At 35.7% G+C, this 23,052-nt stretch overlaps 1 protein-coding gene across 1 annotated transcript; it reads right to left on the reverse strand.

The window, feature by feature from the left end:
* Positions 1-3,043: 3,043 nt before the first annotated feature.
* Positions 3,044-4,042, reverse strand: LOC145067206 (uncharacterized). Its single transcript, XM_079014399.1, has 3 exons — positions 3,759-4,042; positions 3,309-3,581; positions 3,044-3,212 (listed from the first exon to the last, which is right to left on the reverse strand). Exons 1-3 carry the CDS (start codon positions 4,040-4,042, stop codon positions 3,044-3,046), a joined length of 726 nt encoding a protein of 241 aa, XP_078870525.1.
* Positions 4,043-23,052: the final 19,010 nt, after the last annotated feature.

The raw sequence follows: 23,052 nt of genomic DNA on the forward strand, positions 1-23,052 counted from the left end.
CGAGTATACTCTGCTATGTTGATGTGTTTATGGAATTAGGGTTTATGGAACCCTTTTGTGGCTAGATTGAATGTTACCCTAGTCCCCTAAACGATTGTAACCCTGTATTGGGACCTTTGGAGGTCCAGAATGTCCCATGCCTGTACATTTCGGGAATTGATGAAGGTTTTGGATTGGAATCCTTATGCCTTAGGTCAAAATGTGAATTATGAATCATGGGGTGTATCATGAGCACTGAAATGAGGACCTTACGTGATGGATCAGCCTAGGAAGGCCAGACCTAGGAATGTTCGGAGCGGTTCTGACCGTAGGATGCAGTTTGAGCAGTTGCATGGCATGGACTCGCCGAGTTCGACGAACAGACTCGGCGAGTAGCTTGAAGATTTACTGGGACTCGTCGAGTTGTTCTTCAGACTCGGCGAGTTGAGTCGGGGTGGCCCCGCGATTCTTCCAGGAGTAACTCGTCGGGTCAAGGAGGATACTCGACGAGTAGAAAGGGAGTTTTAGAGAATTGGAGGAAGTCTAGACTCGCCGAGTCGCCATGGCACTCGCCGAGTCCGGTCAAGTTGACCGTTGACCGTTGACCTGAGTTGACCTATGTGTGTCTTCTTAGGGTCAGTTAGCTTAGAAGATAAAAGTGTTAATAAGAGATATATGATGTTATAGGGAGTTTGTAGCTCGACGGATCGAGCACGAGTGATTTCAGGATTTGCTAGCTTTCAGCATTTACGAGGTGAGTCTTCTCACTATACGGTACCCGGAAGGGTTTGACTGTGTGACCGGAAGGTCGGATATGATATGTGATATACGTGCTATATGTGGTAAGTTAATTGTTATGCGTGCTATGTATGTTTATGTGGGCCGGAAGGCAATATGTTATGGGCCGGAAGGCGATTATGTTATGGGCCGGAAGGCGTTGTGTTGTGGACCGGAAGGTCAGGGCCTGGAAAGGCGTATGTGCGTAAGTTGTATATTGGGGAACTCACTAAGCATTTATGCTTACAGTTGTTATGTATGTGTTTCAGGTACTAGCGAGGACCGTGGGAAGGCGCCGGCGTGATCTGTAGACACTGAAGGATGTTTTTATGATCTTGGGATTTAGACAATTTGTATTTGACGTGACACTTAAATTATTTACGCCTTGTTTGAATGAAAGTACTTTATTTTTAAAATGAAAAATTTGTTTGAAAATTTGCGTTGTTACACTACCTTTTGGGACACTCTGATGTTTTAAACAAATGTAATAAAGGTGGATTTGAAAACAATTGTGTTGAAATTTATGGTTAATGCAAGTATGTTTATTAATTAAAAATGAAAAAAAAATATTGTCAAAAATTTGGGTTGTTACATGATGTGTCAAATGTTGCATATTAGGCTTAAAGTTGCCACCGTCAGATTCCTTAACAAAATGGTACAAAATAATATACAATATAAGAATACAAACAAAAGAATTAGTCAAACAAGAAAGTAGTTTAAACAAGGAAAAATGTGCAGCTTTTCAAGAAAGGTGATAAAGACTCGTTCCATCAAATATTTGAAATTGATTGGTCATAAATGCACTTCCATTTTCCAAGATATCTACCGATTGAAAATTTGGCTATAAAAGTGAACAAAAAAGATCAGCCATATCACACAAAAAAAACAACACAATATATCACAAGTGATGCCACTCTTTTTCTCAACACCAAGAACATTGAGATTCTTTAAGAAAACTCCAGTCCATATAAATTTTGAAGCAATAAGATGCAAATAAATCTTAGATAGGCTTGAAAGAAAATACATGTAAATACTAAATGTAAGATATGCATTCATAATAAAAGAAGAACTTGTTTTTGAGTTTTTCATAAGACAGAAAACAGTTAGAAAACGATTAACACACTGAAAGCATGCCAAGATCTGCAATTAATCTGTGTAAAATCTTTTCGTCCAATGCCTTGGTAAAGATGTCAGCCAACTGATTAGTGGATGTAATATATAGCAATTCCACTTTTCCCTTTTAAATTATATCCCTAATGAAATGATGACGAATGTCGATGTGCGTGGTCTTGGAATGCTGCAATGGATTTTGTATCATTTGAATGGCACTGGTGTTGTCACATTAGATAGGCGTCTTAGAGAAGTTTAGACCATAATCTAAGAGCTGATTCTGAATCAATAGAATCTGAGCACAACACCTTCCAACGACAACATATTTAGCCTCAGCGGTTGAACAAGCCACTGATGTATGCTTTTTGCTGGACCAACTTACCAATCTATTTCCAAGCATTTGAGCTCCTCCTAAAGTGCTTTTATGATTAATGCCACAACCGCCATGATCGGAGTCAGTGTATCCCACAAGCTTGATCTATGAGTCAAGAGGATACCATAACCCAAGATTAGGTGTATGTTTTAAGTATTGGAAAATCCTTTTGACACTGTCAATATGAGATTCATTAGGATTGGCTTGATATTGAGTAGACAGTATGGTGGCAAACATAATATTAAGTCGATTGGCTGTAAGATAGAGTAAAGAGCCTATGATTCCTTGAAACAGAGTTGCATTCGCATCAGTGCCACTTGGATTAGTGCCAATAGACGCTGATGAAGACATCAAAGCTTTTTCCAATTTTCAATTAGAGAAACCATACTCTTTCAGCATATTTGCAATACGTTAAGCTTGAAAATACCATCTGTTAGTTATTTGACCTGCAAGCCCAAAAGGAAAGTTAGTTTACCCATCATGCTTATCTCAAATTTCTTGGTCGTGACCTCCGCAAATTCTAAACTTAGCTTTTCATCAGTAGATCCAAAAACGATATCGTCCACATACACTTAAGCAAGAATGATATGAGATCCTGATTTCATTATGAATAGAGTGTTATTGATCTTTCCTCGTTTGTATCCACTTGAGAGAAGATAGCTTGCCAATGTGTCATACCATGCCTTAGGACCTGCTTTAAGCCATAAACAACTTTATCAAGACGATACACATGATCTGGAAACTCTTCATTTTCAAACCCTGTTGGTTGTTTTGGAAATACTTCTTCTTGAATATATCCATGTATCAAGGTTGTCTTGACGTCCATTTGATATCTAGAAACAAACGAATTGCTTCAAGTCTTGCAACTGGAGCAAATGTTTCATCATCTTCTAACCCTTCAAGATAACAGAACCCTTGAGTTACAAGCCTAGCTTTATTTCTTATAACGATTACATCTTCATCCATTTTGTTCCTAAAAACACAGTGAGTGCCAATTATAGTCTTTCCTTGAAGTTTGGGAAGAAGAGTCCACATACGATGACGTTCGAATTCATTTAGCTCATCCTACATGGCCTTAATCCAGTCAGCTTCTTTCAAGGCATCAAAAATATTCTTTGGTTCGATCATTGACATGAAGTTTACAAACATGCAGAAGTTGTTGTTGACTCTGCTGCGAGTAAGAATCCCAGAATTTACATCTCCAATGATTTGAGATTTAGGATGATCTCGAAGGATTATTGGATTAGAACTTTCATTTGTATTTCTATGGAAAGAGACTTCCTGATTTGATGATATAAGTTCTTCAGGGACAACAGGATGATCTTCATAGATAGGTTGAGAACTGATTAATTAATTAACATTGGGAACAACGGGATCAATGTCATTTAACAAGAGCGCAGGAACAGTGTCTGAAGGACTGTAAGTAAGTTCATTCAAAATTGACGACGGGTGATCAACTCTATCATGAATGAATGATTCCTCATCAAAGGTGAGACATATTGTTTCTTCAACAATTTACCTTGAAACATTAAATATTCTGAAAGCCTTGGATATGCTGGAGTATCCTAGGAACACTCTTTCATCAGCTTTAGCCTCAAACTTCGAACGTTGATGTCTTTGATTCATGACGTAACAAACACATCCAAACACATGAAAATAAGAGATGTCCGGTTTGCTTCCTTTCAGTAGCTTATAAGTAGTTTTCCAATGACGTTTAACAATAATTGACCGGTTTTGGGTAGAAAAAGTCGTATTGATAGCTTCAGCCCTAAATGACAATGAAAGACCAACTTCAAAAACCATAGTTTTTCTAGCTTCAATGAGAGTGCATTTTCTCCTTTATGCAATACCATTTTGTTGGGGAGTTCTAACTACCGAAATTTTTTGAGAGATTCTCGAGTTTGAGCAAAAATCTTCCAAAGAGGAGTTTCTGAATTTAGTTCCATGATCACTACGTAATTGCCTTACTTTATGATCATAAAGGACTTCCCACTGCTTAATGAGAGCAATTATTTCATCAACATCATGACTCTTCTTTCTTAAAAAGACTACCAACGTAAACTTGAAAATTCATCAACAATGACAAGAGTATATATCTTCCTAGCTCTTGAAAGAAGACATGGTTTTCTTCCATTTTTCACATGCTGAGCACAGTTTGTCCCTGACAAATTGCACCTTAGGAATTCCTCTTACAAGCTGATTCCTTGCAATCCTTGAGATGCTCTTGAAGCTCAGATGCGATAGCCTTTTGTGCCACAACCAATTTAGACGAGGTTGAGCATGAGAGAAGAAGCAAAGACAAAGAGAGTTCTCAGTAGAAAACATATCCAAAACATAGATGCCGTTTTGTCGATTTACAGTAATGCTCTTTTGACCAACAACTTTTCCTTCTCTCTTGTTAAAGAGAAATTCACAGCTAGCATCACACAGCTAAATGGTAGAGATGATATTATGCTGAAGACCTTTCATATAAGAGGCATTCTTGAAAACAATCGAATTGCACTTGATGGATCCATATCCCTTTGTAGCTCCCTTTCCATTATCTCGATATGTAACTGACGGACCACCCTTCTTTATTAAATCTTCTAGGAGAGACTCGAATCTTGTAATATATCTTGAGCATTCGTTGTCTAAATACCAAATATGCTTTTTACCCTGAAACTAAGGTGTACAGTAAGTCCAAAAAATTAAACTAAATATACACGAACCCATTTGCAAAGGATCTCTATGAAAAGATCTTATAATAATCATCAGGGAGACAATTCAATGAGTTTCCCTTTGTGATCCACTAATCATTTCGAGTCATGATATTATCAGCGCGAACGATGTTCTTTTCAGAAGTGCACTCCCTAAATTTGTGAGAGGCGTCACGACATTGATAACAAACTTTAATTCCAGGATTCTTTCCTTTAACATAAGATTTTGATTTCTTTTTAATTGCTAAATCTGAAGAACTTTGATTATTTGATTTAAGAGTTCTTGATTTAGTTCTAGAATAAGGAATGTTACCAATAGTATGCTAATATATTACCTTGTCATGAGACTTATGATCATTTGAAGAGTTATCAGGAGTAGAAGGCTTTGATTGATCTTCAGGTTTAGAATTGCTAACTGAGCACTCAAGAAACATTTTAAGAATTTTGTTTACAGAATGAACTTCACCATTACATATGGGAAAATTTATCAAAGTCTTAGCGGGGGGGGGGGGGGGGGGATAATAGACTCACGATGAGAAGGTTGGAGAGAAGGATCAAGAGTAGATAATTTAGAGACACATTTACTAATGCCATTAGAATCAGTAGAGCAGTGAGTATTGATTAAAGTTTGATTTATAAAATAAGAATTCACAAATCTACTCTTAAAGTCTTCTTTTAGGCAATTAGCTTTATAAAATTTTTGTATGGTTTCTACCTTGGTTAAAGAAACAACACGTTCTATATCAGCTCGAAGAATTTTCTTACACTGATCTGGAATCTAAACATTGATGATTCTTGTGACATTAAAGTGAGAGGATGCATAGTAATTCAAAATAAGTTGAGTACGATTAGCATGATCAAAAAAATTTATTTTTTAGCGTGAATAAAATTATTAGTTAGCGAGATACAAGTGTTTTCCTTTTTTAAAACAGAAAGAGATATTCCTAGTGGGAGAGTTGTTCTTTGAGAATCTTTAGCTCAAGACTGAGAGAAGATTTTTCTTTATTTGAGATCAATAAATTGAAACGTAAGAGATCGATTGTGTCATCTTTTTCGATATTATCAATAAAGGAAAGATTAACGTGATTTTTTTACCTGATATGCTGACGTATCATCCCATTATGAGTTGAGGTCTTTAGCAGTGAGAGGAGAATCAACATTAAGGATCCCAACGCTGTCATGTGTAGTGTCAACGTGAGATTCAACAATCTGAGCCATGAGACACTTAACTTCATCGTCAGAAGAGTTTTCCTTTTCAAAAGCAGATGATAGTGTGGTCATCATGTCTTGAGCAGTTGAGTAGTTTTGGACCAAACGATAGATAGAAAAAGGGAGTGAGTTTCCAATGACATATCTATCATTTACATCGAAATTCAACAATGTTTTCTCTTGTATGTTATAACCGAAAAAAATTTCTCTTTCAACTTATTGCTAGATGCACCATCATTGCATGATTGATGCATAGAAACTATAAGACCTTTTTTGATGACGTCGAGTATATCAAAATCCATGAACTCTAGAACTTCCATGGATTTTGATTTCCAATCAGAGAAGTTGTGTTTGTCAAATGGGGGGGGGGGGATCTTGTTACAAACAGTTGACGTTGGAATGAAAAAAGTCGACATGATTACTTGAGTGTATCACAAACCCGCTCTGATACCAATTAAAAGTTTGTATTGATCGGATACACTTCAAGTATGAATAAAAAACATAAAACTAGTCTAAGAAAAATAATAAATAGAAAGTAAATAACACAGAAGTTCTCTAAATTGTTCTTTCACCAAGAACGGGTTTTATCTTCACCAAGAAGATGGGTTTGTCACAAATACAATTGACACAAAGTCACGATCACAACCTCACAACATTAGGGTTTGCTCTAATGTTGTGTGTGTGTATATATATATATATATATATATATATATATATATATATATATATATATATATATATACTAATCTATACATGTATATCCCTTAATTGAAGGGATTGCATCTAATCTATACTAGGAACTGATCTTATCACAAAGATACTTGATCTGTATCTATTTTATACTTATCAATATCATTACCTAATATACAAAAGATTATAATATGATAACTAAACTATAAGCTAACGCTGATAAGCTTGATATGCTAGCGTTGTAGATATACACGCTGACGTTGATATATCATCGTGTCGTGTGTTTGACTCATCAGATCATAAGATGTGACCTTACACAAGTTTTGTTGACAATAATGCTGAAGCTTATGAAATAGTGTGACCCACCAATTCTACGGGTATCGACATCTATCTTTAGTATGATTTTTAGGACGTTCGACGTACTCCTTTGTTGCCCAAAAATCACTATTAAGCTCTTAATGCTTAAAATACCATACATCCAACTCATAGGCCTTAACCCTGGGAAGGTCTGAACTGGTAAAGTCGACAACTTTAAGCTTTTGGATGGATTAATAGAGCCCAAAACCAAACCATAGGTTCTTAACTTCACAAAATGACCAACAATTCATGCATGGGTGGACTAAAACCCTCAAGACCCGATTTTTATGACTTAATAACCTCATAAATGGATAAAATGATGCCGGAGGATTCTGGAGTAGCTCCTACTCACAAGATCCAAATCCATGGGACCAAAACATGCCAAAACATAACGCAAATCTAGATCTAAACTAAGGAGCTGTATAGTTTAGAGCTTTATACCTCCAGAAGATGCTAGATGAAAAACCATGTTTGGATCCACAAGCTCCAAGCTCCGTAAAACCTCTCCAATGGACTCCTTCTTCAATATGCACCAAAACACACAAAATATCACTCTAAGAGCTCAAGAGCCTCACAAGGTAGCTAGTCTGTAAGGTCACACCTTATGATCTAATGAGTCAAACACATAAGATGTTGATCCATTGGCGTCAGCTTCTAGTTCTACTATAATCTTTTGTATATTAAGTAGTTATTATATATATATATATATATATATATATATATATATATATATATATATATATATATTAGATACAATTTCGTCAACAGAGGGATATACATGTATAGATTAGTATATATACTACATTAGGGCAAAGCCTAATGTAGAGAGGTCTAGTGCTAGAGTTTGTGGCTTTGTGTCAATTGTCTTTGTGGCAAAACCCGTTTTCTTAGTGAAGACAAAACCTCTTTTCATGGTGAAAGGAACATTTGGAGAACTTCTGTGTTATTTACTTTTTGTTGATTACTTCATTTTGATTAGTTTTTTTACCTTTCTTGTTCATACTTGAAGTATATCTTATCATAATACAAACCTTCAATTGGTATTAAATTTGGTTGTGATATACTCAAGTTATCATGTTGAAATTAAGTAATTCCAAATTCTTCAGTCTCAACAAAATACCTCCCTTCGATGAACACAACTTCACCATGTGGAAAACCAAGGCCATGGTGGTTCTTGAAACCGTTGACTATGAGATGAAAAAATATCATTGAAAAGGGTCCCCATGTTCCTATATACCAACCCATGAAAAACAAAGCTCTCATAGGCCCTCTAAAGCAAAAGCCAACAACAAGTTACGACGACGATGACAAAAGACTACACAGTCTGGATGTAAAAGCCATGGCCATTATTGGAAATTATCTTCCATACCATGTGTATCATCTCGTTTAGAATTGTGAATCAGCCCAGGAGATGATGGGCATGCTGACGATGGCTTATGTAGGCACTTTTGAAGTCCATGCCACTACCATCAACAACCTCAAGCGAAGATATGAGCATTTCTTTGCTCAAAAAGGCGAGTCTCTTACTTAAACCATCAATAGGTTTAATTGTTTGGTTAATGATATACGCAGGCTAGGGATCGTTAAGCACTCATCGCAACTAGTTTTAAAGTTTCTCAATTCTCTCGGGAAGAGTTGGGAACATCACATCGATGTTCTTAAGAACAGTGAGAAGATCAATTCCATGGATCTGAATTTGTTGTTTGGTAATCTACGAAATTTTTAAGAGACCAAAGCTCTTCATAACGAAATCATGAAGGACTCGAATAAGGAAAAGTCGGTTGCCCTAATGTCTCGAAAGGAAACAATAAAGTACATCAGCGAATCAGAAAATTAAGATCAGGGTGAACAAAGTGATGAAGATCTCACAGATGAGCTTGTTGCCAGCGCTACACTTATAGTCAAGCGTTTTGAAGAAAGCAAAGCAAACGGGGTTTGAAGAGTTCAATTCAAGGGAAGCAACTCAGCGAAAGGTACACCTCAGAGAAGAAAGGCTCAGGTAACTGTTTTAATTGTGAAAGACCTGATCATTTTGCTAGGGGTTGCAAGGGGAAGAAAGAAGCCCAAAGTCCTGAGAACTATGAAGTTCTGTATAAGAAGCTGTTGGATCATATGAAGAAAGAAAACATCTCTTCGCCAAAGGCTTTCATTGCTAAACAGGAAGATTATGAAGAATGGGTGGATGAAGAAGAGACATCTCAAGATGAGGCGCTGAACGTTAAGGTTCACATGACACTTGTAGATGATTCCCCTGATGGCTTATGTGGTGCTGATAGTTCTCACGTTAACGCTGAATCAGGTCCAAATATATGTCAAACTTGGTACCTAGACAGTGGAAGCTCTAGACGCCTGACCAGTTGCAAGTCTCTCCTAAAAGATTTTGCAAATAAAGATGGTCCAATGATGACGTTTGGTGACAATAGCGGAAGACTTGTTTCAGGTGTTGGAGCTTTTGAGTGCGAGACATTTAAGCTGAAGGACGTATTCTATGTAGAAGGACTGAAATGCAACTTCATTTCCATCAGTCAACTTTGTGCCGCTGCTTACAAAGTTCTTTTTGACCATCATGAGGGAAAAGTGTTTGATGTTGACAACAAAATCTTGCTCTCTGCTCTCGGGGAGAACGATATTTATAAGGTATGATTTGTTAAGTTTGATTTTGATACTTTACTTTTGTTTATGCCTTGCTATTTTTAAAACATTGAACATAAGTTGCTATATATGCTTTTTAATTTATATTTTGTTTTGCTTGTATTAATTTTTTATTCCTTACCATAGAAGTGTACATTGTGAATACACTATCCTTTTCTGCTAACATTTCATACATGATCTCCTCTATCAATAGTGACCCCCTCTGACGGATCTACTCTGAAGGACTCATCATGTCATTCCTTAAATGCATCGTTCCCCTTGTGAAAGCCTATTGACGCTGACTTTGCATCTTTTCTTCAACACCAATAACTCTCACACCGTCACTGATGCTCACACTGATAAGATCAGATGGGGGATGACTGTGTCACCAAGTGGTCTTCTTGGAACATATCTCTTCTGTCTTGAACAACCTATTTCTGTTTCAATGAGATGAGATGTAGTTAGGTGTCATGGCTTGGCTAGTTTCCTGTGAAGCTAACACTATAACTTCATCGCCTCAAAGTTCCAAAGGCGCATTCAAGGATACAACCATCCCACCTTCTCTTCCTTTAGGGATCTCAATCAATGGAACCTTAGAGTGTTGTCTTGATGACTCTTATAACTCAAAGGTTACAAAGATTGAATCCCCTTAACTCATTGGTTACAAAGACTGATTAATGTTCTTCTTTTGTTCTTGGTGAACATGAAGCTTAGAATCGATCTGAAGAACTTTAATGACTAAAGGAATTCTCTATCTTGTATTCTATGATTTGTGTTATTTGTGTGATATGTTTGATCTTGTTTTGTACTCTTTTATATCTGAAATTTCAAGTTGTAGATATCTCGGAAAATGGAAGGGAATTAATGACCATTCAATTCCTAAGATTTGATGGATCAAGTTTTTTTCAATTTTATAATAAATCTGCACATTTTGATGTTTAAACCATTTCTTGTTTGATTAATTCTTTTGTTTGTATTCTTATATTATTATTTTGTAGTATTCTATATAAAAGGAATCTGACGGTGGCAATTTGAGATTATTATGCAACTTATGACACATCATCGTCCCTAGAAGCATGTTGATGTATGTGACTAGATCTCTCTAAGTCTCTCATCAGTGAGACCATCTGCTGAGAAAATTGAATGACCATCTCACGCTGATTGTCTAACATTGTCTAAACTCTCAGAAGTGAGATAGCCTAGTCCAAGTGAAAAATATTGATAAAAGGCTAGGGTGTTAATTATTAAGTTAATCTTCTTTACTTAACCTTTTCCCTAGAAGCATGTCTGTCGTATGCATCAAGTCTCATATTATGCTGAAACATTAAGCATAACCCAACGGCTTACCCTGATTGCATAGTCATCAACATAAGAGATACGTGTCAGGTCCTCAAATGACAAATGGTTGTTTATGTCTCTGACCTCCTAATTTGAGGTAAACATAGTACCTTTATGATTTAACGGTGAATCTGTGATTCAAGATTGAAACTTAGTCTATGATACGGAAGTTTAAACCACTCATTGTTGATAAGTTAAACTGTTAACGATTCACGTTGATTTCACCACAACGTGACTGAAACAATCCATTCTTGTCCTTACATTCTTCTCAAAGTTTTATGATTTAGCATAATGCACCATATGGTGATGAGAGCTTGACAAATTTGTGTCGATGGATATATCATTGTTCGTTATATATTTGCACACACCTATGAACTCTTACCATATTTCTTCTAATAAAAGTGATATATGATTCAACATATGAAACCACACACCGATGAGATCTTAAAACAATATGTCAGTGAATGGTAGACTTAACCCATGCTATCAGGAGACATCTCAAACCAACTAAATAATCATCAATCTTCTCACTTATTGACTACACTGATGCTGATGGCGTCTCTAAAGTATCTATCTTATCCAAACGGTAACTTTTTAAATGACGTAAAAGAAGTTCATCATTATCTTGGGATATGAGATTTTTACGGTGCATATCTCTGCTCTCATGATTACGTAAAAAGGAAGATACTACTTAGGTATAAATTGGGAATTATTCACTATTCTAGGTCAATTTGATAGGCAATTCAAAAGCAATTGGCATTCTCTAAAAAAAGCTCTCAATCGTCATCTTCCTCACAACTCTCACCATGTCAATGTTCTTGTACGAGTTTGCACCCAACGCTAATGTCATAAAAGGTCCTCATGCTTCTGATGCCACCATCATCATTCAGTCAACAAATGTGGCGTTCTCAGATGAGATCCCAAAGTAGGTTGTGAATTCTGGAATCAAATATTTTTTCGATTTCTTCAAAAGTGGTCCACTTCAGTACGCATTCTGTGACTTTTCAGAACCTTTCTACCCTAAACAAGTATGTGAGTTCTACTACACATGCTTCGTTGGTTCTATTGCTTGAACCATTAGATATGGTCAATATAGGGTTACTATTAATGTGGAAACCATTTGAACTGCTCTTCTCCTTCCTCTATAAGATAAATAATCCAAAACTCATTCTGAAGACAGCTACAAGACTGTTTGTGAAAACTTAGGGTATAACTTCAAACTTGAGGGCCTTACTCGTGATCACTATAGGAACACTCTTCGTCAATGTTTCAATGTAGGATGAAAGTATTTAACTGGTGTGATTGGAATATGTCTTGGTTACAAGACTGGAAATTTGGATAAGTAAAATCTCATTGGGCAAAGAATCTTATATGCTATTGTTTACAACAAGAAGCTGGATTTTGCTAAAATCTTTCTTGATCGGCCGATTGATTGTTGTTCTGGAAACAAAAGACTAGCGCATGTTCCCTACCCACACCGTCTTTGGTTGATCTTGTCTTGTGAAGAAGGTTATGCTGAAAATCATGGGATCATCATTCCCATTCCTATTCTTTCCTCGAAAATCATTAATGCTACCCCATCTATTGATGATATGTCTATGAGTGCAAAAATGCAAAAGCGGATTGAAAATTCCTATATGCTTGGATCCTAAGACTCTGAAGAGGATGATGATGATGGTGATGAAGAAGGTGATGATAATGAGAATTCATAAGCTGATCATCAAAAAAGAGCTGATAAGGGAGAAAACATTGATAAAGATGAAGATAATCTTGCAGCTGAATTGGGAGATGATTTCACTCAGAATATGAACTCTCCTCCAAGGAAAAACAAGCACGTACGTTTTTCATCTACTTCTCATACTGGTGACATTGAGCATCGTGGACCAACCCCTCTCATTGGAGATACTACTAAGCCAATGATCCAGGATGAAGCTTCTCCCACGCCATCTCCTTCTCCTCAAGTTGATACAATTCATCAAACTGAAATGGTTCCTTCAACACCATCACCCATTAATGTTGTTGTTCTTAATAAGGGTGACCAAGGAGAATCCAACTCCAACTTTGAAATTGTCGCGCTTTCCCAACTCTCCTTAATTGTGCAGTTGACTCAGTCAATGAATAAAATATTGACTAAATTTGAAAGGAATGTTGCTACAATGAAGAGACTTATGGCCTTGGATGGTGAAGATGATGATGACACTCCACCAAAATCTCCAGGTGATAATGCTCCTCCACCTCCTCCTCCATCAACAAACCCTCCTCCACTATCACATCCTCCTCTAAAAACTTCGTCTCCTCCCTAATCTGATACTGCCAAAAGGGGGGGGGGGGGACTTATCAAGAGGGTCCTCAGCCTATGTAAATGGTTATTGCATCTTAGCCAGAGATGACTGAAAGGAGTTCAACTAAATTTGATCCTCTAGAGACGATTGCTTTTGCTGATACTCCTGAAGATGATGCTGCTTCTAATCAGCCTATTCTAGATGATATTCCAGACCCTGGTGACCAATCAGAAGCTGACGAATATGAAGGATTTTGGATCTTGGTTTGATGCAAAAAGCTATTGTTTCTATTGTTCCATTAAACATCATCTATCCTGGTTCTTGTTTTAAGGGGAGTTTTCTCAATTGGTTCCTTAGGGAACAAATAGTGACATTGATTATGACGATGGTTCCCAAGTTAATAAGGGTAGTTGTTAACTCTAAAGCTCGAAGTTCCTCTGCATCCGGTGATAATTTAGGCCCTCCTCAAAAGAAAAGGAAGGTCACTTTTGATCAGAGTGAGTTAGCAGAATCATGGAAATTAATGTTGGATTAGGTGTCTAAGCCCATAACTATTTTGGTATGTACTTGACCCGATTGTGAGCATAGTCCTTTTGGGTTGCCTTCACCATAGCAACTGATAGGATGAACTAAGGAGAAAAAGGATTAATTTTGATTTATTGATATATTATATGAATAATATATTAAAAGAGAAATCATATTGTTTAATTAATATTAGTCAAGAATTAATAAGAAATAATTTTGTGGCTAAAAGAGATTAATTAAATAAAGGGGACTGATTGTGTAATTATAAGATAGTTACATAAATGGGCTAATGGACTCCATAGAAGTTGGAGTGGACGAAATCTATGGGGAAACCCATTAGAATTCATCCAAGGCTTCTAAGGAGCGAGTCCATGGGTTGCTTAGGGCCTTACCAGTCAGAGTAGGGTTTCCTGGTTGAAAACCCTAATAGCCTACCTATATAAGGGAACCCTAAGGCTCCGGAAACGTGGGGAAGTAATCCATAAAGGGTTCTTGGACATTTTTGGTGCCTCCTCCCTCTCTCCTTGTTCATCTTGTTGCATATTGTGTTTGTGACTCCATTAGAGATGCAACATTTGACGCACTAGGCTTTCAGAAGTCAATTACAAGAAGGATTCGAATTGTTATTGTAACATAACAATCAAGGTAAGATCTAAACTCTATTCTTTTTTCAATTTCGATTATTATATGCTAGAATTAGGGTTTATGAGCTTTGGATGATAATTGCATGTTTATTAGACAAACTAGATCCAAAGCTTTAGGGTTTGCATGTACACCATAGGATTGATGTGGTGCTCATAACCCATCGGTAGTATCAGAGCCTACACTATTTGTTTGATGTATTTGATGCTTTAATAATCGTTCATGGCTGAAAAACGCACAAAATCACTTTCTGATGCCGGGACTCGCCGAGTTCACTGGGTGGTCGACGAGTTCAGCCCTGACTCGACGAGTCTGAGGGTCAGACAGGGGGTTTTTTGGGTTTTTGAGCTGTTTTGGCATGAGATAATTACCATAAACGTTTTTTATTGAAAAAATTCGATTTTTATTAATTTGGAGTGATTATCAATTCCAAAATAGAAGATAATTGTCAATTAATTAGATAATCACTGCCTTATATGATAAACTTGATTTATTTGAATTATTTGATTGGATTATCTTTGCTATAAAATTGAATTAGGTCAAATTTAGATAATTACAAATTATTTGATTAATTAAATTATTTATAATTTGATCTAGATAGTTTTGAAAAGTTTCAAAACTTTCCCTCAAGTTTTGGAATTTAAATTTTTAATTAAAAAGTTTAATTTTGAAATGTTTAAATTCTAAACCCTAATGTTTTGAAAAGTTTCAAAACTTGTCCCCAAGTTTTGGAATTTAAATTTTTGATTAAAAGTTCTAATTTTAAATGTTGAATTCTAAAACCCTAGTTTTTTTTTGAAAAGTTCAAAATATACCCTTATGGTTTTATTAAGTTAATTAAATGTATAATTAAAAGAGAATTAATAAATCCATAACGACATGGTTTATATTTAATCAAATTAAAATGTATAATTTGTTAAATTAGACCACATAGTATTTTAAAAGTGTAAAATACACCCTTATACTACATATAAAATCAAAAGTCTAATATTATATATGTATAAGTAAATGTCAGTCTTACCGTTAGTTGGCCTCATTCATGAAGCTGGTCTATAAGAGGTGTTTAAGGAAGCGGCCTGTAAAATGACCGTCATTTGGTATCCAATATTACCACCGCACTCTTGACTAGTGGAGGGTCGTTAGCCGAACGGGTAGGATAGGACAGAACCTTCCATTATAAGTATAATGAAATATGAAGTACCTAATGTTTTATAAATTCCCAAATCTTAGTTACTTTAGGAAAAATGTGGAGTTGGTGTTATTCCATGAAATTATCCTTTGTACCCTTGCTAAGACGTTAGTGGAGCATGTGTGGTTAACCGACAAACTAATTGGGCTCTAAGAAAAGGTGGCAAAGGGTGACTCGATGTTTGACATAGATCGATGGAGCGTGTGTGGTTAACCGGCACGTCTATTAGGTGACTGTAACATTAGGGACACCATGTATATTTGCATGGTTATCCACGACTTGTTTGTGATCCATGGCATCCTAGTCACAAACGAAGGGCACACTCGAGATTTAAACATGCCATTAAAATGTTCAATGAATCTCAAAAGATCTAGGAGTTTCAATTCATTTAAAACTTAAATTTTCAATTTTCGTTTTTCATGGTGGAAATTGGTAAATCGTCATTTACCTACCTTCAAATGTTCTGCAATTTGGATTACGACATCCCTCTTCCAAATTGTAGGATATTGTGTTGGATCCTAACCTTGATATTTCATTTGGGTGTTATATCAAGGTTTCCAATCGACTAACTTGAATTTCTCCCGTTTTGTAGATGTCAAAGTCTGACAACTATGGTATTCTTGAATCCGTTAGAAAATTTTTTCCACATGAAGATGATGTTCCATGGTCGGATTGTGAAAATGGAAATCATGTTTCACTTCCTCCACCTCCTCCAATAATTCTCCCTGACCCACGTGTTTGAAGACTTGAAAAGTTCAATGTCACTCAAGCCCTATTGGCAAAAAGACACAAAGATGGAAAGTCTGTATGTACTCATGTCTTAGATATGAAGTTGCATATTGATAGACTGGGAAAGCTGGGTGTCGATGTATCAAGGAAGTTGGTTGTTGACTAGGTTCTTCAATCACTTCTCGAATCATATAGTGAGTACATTAGAGAATACTATGTGATGGACCACAACGTAACCCTCATTGATTTGACTTATTTGCTTATTGCTGCTGAATTAGCGATGATTTGGCGCACTGGTCAAGCAAATTTGTCTGGTAAATCAATGTCCCATCCTTCTATGGGAAATAGCAACATTGGAAGTCCAGAAAAGTTTTCTTTACGCAAGAGAAAGGCTGAGTCTGAGATAGTCTCGTATACCATTCCAGAAGATTCCATATGTTTTTATTGACAAAAGAGGGAGCATTGGTTACGAAGCTGCCTTGACTACCTGAGAGATCTAAGAGATTGGAGAGTCAAAATGTATGACTCTGCTTTAGGTAAAATCCACTATCAAACTCTATTAAGTTCCTATATTTTAGATTCTTAATACATGATGTGATAAGATTGCATTTTGTAGGATCAAAGAAAAGAAAGGAAGCTTAAAGGAAGAAGTGAGGTGAGTCTAATCTCGAAGAAATGGATTTCGATCGCATGATTCAATGATTGGATTTTTTGGAGTTGCTAATTTTAGAGTTATGATAGATTGTTTAGGATATATAATAGCATAGTTTTCGTTTGAATTTGCACTGTAAGGACAAGTTTTTTCGCACCTTTTTTTATAAATAAAATAAATTTTGAGTTTTGTCTTATTTATATATCCTTGCAATGTTATTTATGAAAATTGATGCTTGTGTATTTCTATTGTAAGCAATATTAAGTGGATATGATTCTTAGTTATGTTATTTATGGTAGTGTCATAATTTTTCTAAGTAAGGAAAGATTCTCATCGCCCAAGTTTCAATTAGACAGAAGCTTGGAATCACTTGATTTGAATCATGTGATGTATGGAAATCTTGGTACTTGAGAAATTAAGACTAATTCCTTGATCACACAAGTATGTGAGTTAAGTAAAGGACTAAAGGATCTAGTACACAATGTTGTGCACTGGTCAAGTCCACCACAAATAACAATAAGGCTATTCGTTATGATTTACTAAAATTCTAGTAAATGTGGTTATTCTTACAAGATTAAGTATAATTCTGAATCATTAAAAAGTTTCAATGAATTGCAGAACGAATAAAAAGAATCAATTAGACAGAAAGATAAAAGTTTCCCTAATCTGAAAAGATGGGAGAGTACTTTTGTATCATGTTTTATGATTGTCTCATTGATTATGAAAACATATCACAATTGATCCTCTAGGTAAACCTTAGTGCATTGGTATGGCTATGAAGAGGAATCGAAAACTGTTGAAATGGTTAAATCAAAAGGATGAGTCATACTTCGTTCCAAAATCAAGTCTTAGAGTCATACTCCAAGATTGTGACTTGAGTGACACATCTTAAGAAGTTCTAACATACTCATCAATTGTGAAGCGGAAAATTGTTTTTTCTTATTCTTGCCCGTTTGAAATTGGTAAGTTGTGATGTCTTGGATAAAGACAAAGACCAACTAAGACCATTTAGGTGTAGTGGTTTGTCTTGATAAGAATCCGCACTAACTCTTGAATATTTGTTTGTCAAGAAATGTTTCTTGATAAGAGAATCTTATATGTCAACAGGTCAGTGGGAGTCTAAATGATCTTGAAAAAGGTTCAAGAACTAATCAAGAGTAAACCTATTAGACACTAGCGCACGAATTGAGGTTTGTAACCTATCGTGTTGACAAAATTTTATTTCTATGCCATTCCAGTAAAGTTACTTATGCATATGAGTTCTACGAGTTCTCAATTGACTGCATAAGGGTAAGCACATTGTTCAATGAAAGTACGTTGAATAGTATAGGTGAGCTGCTAAATAACTTGGAAGAGATGGTGGGACCCTTGATGGCAAGAAATTAAGAATGAACAATTTCTGTCCATAAGAGTTTGGATTTGACATAAACATTATCTTATGATTATGGTTATGACAAATTCACATGGATAAGAACACATACACCATAAAATTTAAGTGTCATAAGGTTTCTCTCCATTTCATGAAAATGATTGTGAGGAAACGCTTTAATTAAGAGAGATTTTAAGGAGATAGCAATTGTGTAAATTGCATTCTCAAATTCGATTATGATTACGACATCCTTCTTCATAGTCCGAATTGTGAGATTTAGCAATTAGTTTGAACATTTAAGACTTATTCTCATAAGTTCTAAAATGGTTTAAACACACATATGAGCTTTCTAAAGAAAGGTGTATGAAGTTAAGAATCTTAGATAAAAGCTAATCGAAGCATGTCGTATTAGAAATATGAACTTTGGAAGTCAATACGTATTGATTTCTAGAAGTCCAACTATTTTCTGAATACGTGTCCAAGCTAGTGGGAGCATAAATGTTATGCTGGTATGGAGATAATTATCATGTTAGTGGGAGCATGATTATTATTTTAAGTGTTGCAAGTTAGCAATATTAATTATAGAAAACAAAGTTTCAATTTTCAAAGTTGCAAAGGTTGAATAGTTGTTTTGCTATAATTAAGGGAGAGAATATTATACTTCGTTTCAAAATCTAAAAGCCTGGATCTAGAAATTTTAATTAAGCTTAGTCAAAGGACATATATGGATGTTATGTTGAAAAGATTCAACTTAAAAGGATTCTATATATGGCAATATTATAGCAAGGAACTGGTAAAGTATCATGTTTTTCATTATGAATCATGTCCTATACGCTTCGGGTATAGGATCGATTGCATATGTTGTAATATTCGGCCGTTCTAAAATTTTCCAAATGCCTAGGGCATTAAGAGGGAAATGGGACTAGAACCGGATTTGACTAAAATAATTAAACAACTGTCAAGTACAAACTAAGGTTCGCCGAGGATTGGTCACTTGTGGGCAGTTGGAAGTATAGTAACGGATGGACCATAATGACATTATTATGATTAGATATGATTCTATTAACAATGAGTTGTCGTATGGAAAATATGGTAATGTTTCCATATTGGGAGTTGGATGTTAAGAATTTATGTCTAGATTAGAAACTTTTATGCAAAAAGGATGTTCAAAGGAATGTACTTTGAATGTGAGACTTCACATCTATGGAATTGTCTTGTAACAATCTCCAATAGGGCACTTTGTAATATCATTGGCAAAGTCTTGGTGACTTTGGTGCTGTGAGATTACGAAAGGAACGTTGCATAAAATGTTAGAATCTAACATATTCTAGTAGTGGCGAGAATTTTGTTCTTACACTAACGATAAGGATTAGGGATATTGTAAAATGAGCATCATTGGAAATGTTTTAAATTGATCTATTTCACAAAGAATGGACCATAGGTAAACAGAGTGTGCATGCTTGGTGCATAGGACAACTTCTATTATAATTCAAGTAATAAGTTGATTATCCGAAACATTACACAATGAATAATGTGTAATCAATATGGTGACAAAATCAAAGGTGTTTTATTTATACTCAAAAGTTTGGGGCCATATTGGATTCGATTATTCTTGTGTTTCACTTTGCATGTTTTGATTTCCTGAATAATAAGATTATTCGAACGTTCCACAGTCGCTCATACTTGGGAGTAGGTATGAAAGAAGATTGTCATGAATTGCCTTGTAGATTGTCTAAAGTGTATTAGACATAGCAAAGGTTTGCTGCAACATTCATGAGTGCTTATGAATATGATATGAGCATTGGATTAAACCCACGCTCACTTGGATCGCTTCATGGATTTTATCACGAGTGATTGGTGAGACGATAATATCTTATATTCTTCAAACCGAGACGTGTGAGTTGTATTCTGCAAGTTGGTTGCGCATTGATAATATGTAAACACACCAGTAACTTGGAGTTATAAAACATATTCTTGTGTGTGATTTGATGAATGGGTACAAGCGAGCATTGAGTCAAAGTTTATCCGTTCCTTTTAACCAAAGTGGGATAAAGGAGATATTTGTGGGCCCCTCGATAATTTAGTGATGACACCCTAAGTGCTTGGCCAAGCCGTGACTAAGTTGATGTGTTCAATTGTAGTCTGTTGTCAGTTGTCATAAATCGGAAATCGGGAAACAACACATGAACATAGAGTATGATTTAAATCCATGTCTCGGTTCATACGATATCTAGAATGGAGGAATATATGATCCCTTATCTAAAGGACACGTTTCCGATATGATCAAAGTTCGACAACGGCTTTTGACAACTACGATTGCTGATCAGGTTCCGAAGTCATATGCAATATAGTTATTAGACTTATCCAAGTGGGATACTGTTGGATTAGGTGACAAAGCCCATAATTATTTTGCTATTTACTTGACCCAATTGTGAGCATGGTCCTTTTAGGTTACCTTCATCATAGCAACTGATAGGATGAACTAAGGAGAAAAAGGATTAATTATGATTTATTAATATATTATATGAATAATATATTAAAAGAGAAATCATATTGTTTAATTAATATTAGTCAACAATTAATAAGAATTAATTTTGTGGCTAAAAGAGATTAATTAAATACAGGGGACTAATTATGTTATTATAAGATAGTTGCATAAATGGGCTAATGGACTCCATAGAAGTTGGAGTGGATGAAATCTATGGGGAAACCCATTAGAATTCGTCCAAAGCTTCTAAAGAGCGAGTCCATGGGCTGCTTAGGGCCTAAGCAGTCAGATTTGGGTTTCCTGGTTTAAAACTCTAATAGCCTACCTATATAAGGGACCCCTAAGGCCCCAAAACGTGGGGAAGTAATCCCTAAAGGGTTATTGGACGTTTTTGGTGCCTCCTCCCCCTCTCCTTGTTCATCTTGTTGCATATGGTGTTTGTTACTCCATTAGAGGTGCAACATTTGACGCACTAGGCTTTCAGAAGTTAATTACAAGAAGGATTCAGATTGTTATTGTAACATAACAATCAAGGTAAAATGTAAACTCCATTCTTTTGTCAATTTCGATTATTATATGGTAGAATTAGGGTTTATGAGCTTTGGATTATTATTGCATGTTCATTAGACAAACTAGATCCAAAGCTTTAGGGTTTGCATGTACACTATATGATTGATGTCGTGCTCATAACCCATCACTTACCTATCAATGAAGTTAAACATATAACGGAGGAATGCAATGCTAATATTCGACATAAGAAAGAAGTTGGAAAATAAGAACACTTGTATACCAGACTTTTTCAAGAAATTGTTTTCTTTGACAAAAATGTTGAAGTTCAAAGAACTGATGATCACGTTAAGAAGATTTTCAACAACAATCTAGAAATACAAGACATTGTTTCAAATCTTTATGACCGGATTGATAGAAAGAAGTTTTGAGACTTTTTTACTCAAAGAACCAAGCCTGACCCCATTATCAAAGTAAGATGCACCAAGCCAAGGACCGAGTCACTAAAACTTCACCTAGTAAGAAAGAAATATGAGTATGAATACATTGAAGTTATGTTTGCTCGTGAGCTAGTAAAATTTTGCTACAGCGAGTAGATGCAGATTCTTGAAATCATCAACAAACATAAAAGGGTTCATGCTCAAGAAGTGAAGCTTTCAATTTAGAAACTTCTCAACAAAGTGAAGAAAATAAACCTAGTACTATCCGTTGGTCCATCAACAAGTTCATCTAGACCAACCTCATCAGGAAGAACAAGCACTCCCTGACAGTCCAAAAATACCAAGTTCCTTCTTTCATATGGTACAAGATACATCAATAATGCGTTACTAGCTGGTGTTTAACCTGTTCAGTACATGTTTATTCCAGAGCCAGAGCACATGATTTTCTATCTCAGTGAAAATAAGATGTTCTTTCAACGTACTGATGGCCATCCTTCTGCTCCTACCTAGCACTTGTTTCATCTTTGCTTGGAAGGGCTAGGTCACTACGAGTTGGAAAGAGGATATCATGTGCTGATATCACTGGAGCCGAATAGAAGACTGCATGAGCTGAAACTTGATCGGTTCAGATGGGTAAAGCCTAAAATCTTGAAAGAAGTTGACAAGTTCTAAATGGCTCTTCTAATGAATTTGAAAAAGAAGATTAGTTTTGACATCATCAGATAGGGGGAGATTTTAAAGTCACACCTTATGATCATATGAGTAAACAACATAGTGTCTATGAGTCAACAGTGCCAGCGCCAGCTCAACAAGTTCAACAACGTCAGCTTATAGTTATATTGTAATCTTTTGTATATTAGGCAGTTATTATATATATATATATATATATATATATATATATATATATATATATATATATATATAAAGAGAGGGAGAGAGAGAGAGAGAGGGAGAATAGATTAGATCCCGTATCTTTATGATAAGATCGATTCTTAGTATAGATTAGATACGGTCCCGTCAATTAAGGGATATACATGTATAGATTAGTATATACACTACATTAGGGAAA

The sequence above is a fragment of the Lactuca serriola genome, chromosome 8, assembly GCF_051521515.1.
Source record: "Lactuca serriola cultivar US96UC23 chromosome 8, Lser_US96UC23_V15, whole genome shotgun sequence".
Classification (NCBI taxonomy): Eukaryota; Viridiplantae; Streptophyta; class Magnoliopsida; order Asterales; family Asteraceae; genus Lactuca; species Lactuca serriola.

Coding starts and splice junctions, on each gene's coding strand:
- LOC145067206 (XM_079014399.1), bottom strand. CDS start 4,042: ATGGTTTTTGAAGTTGGTCTTTCATTGTCATTTAGGGCTGAAGCTATC. Junction 3,582..3,758: donor AGAATATTTAATGTTTCAAG/GTAAATTGTTGA, acceptor TTAATTAATCAG/TTCTCAACCTATCTATGAAG. Junction 3,213..3,308: donor GCTGACTGGATTAAGGCCAT/GTAGGATGAGCT, acceptor CTGTGTTTTTAG/GAACAAAATGGATGAAGATG.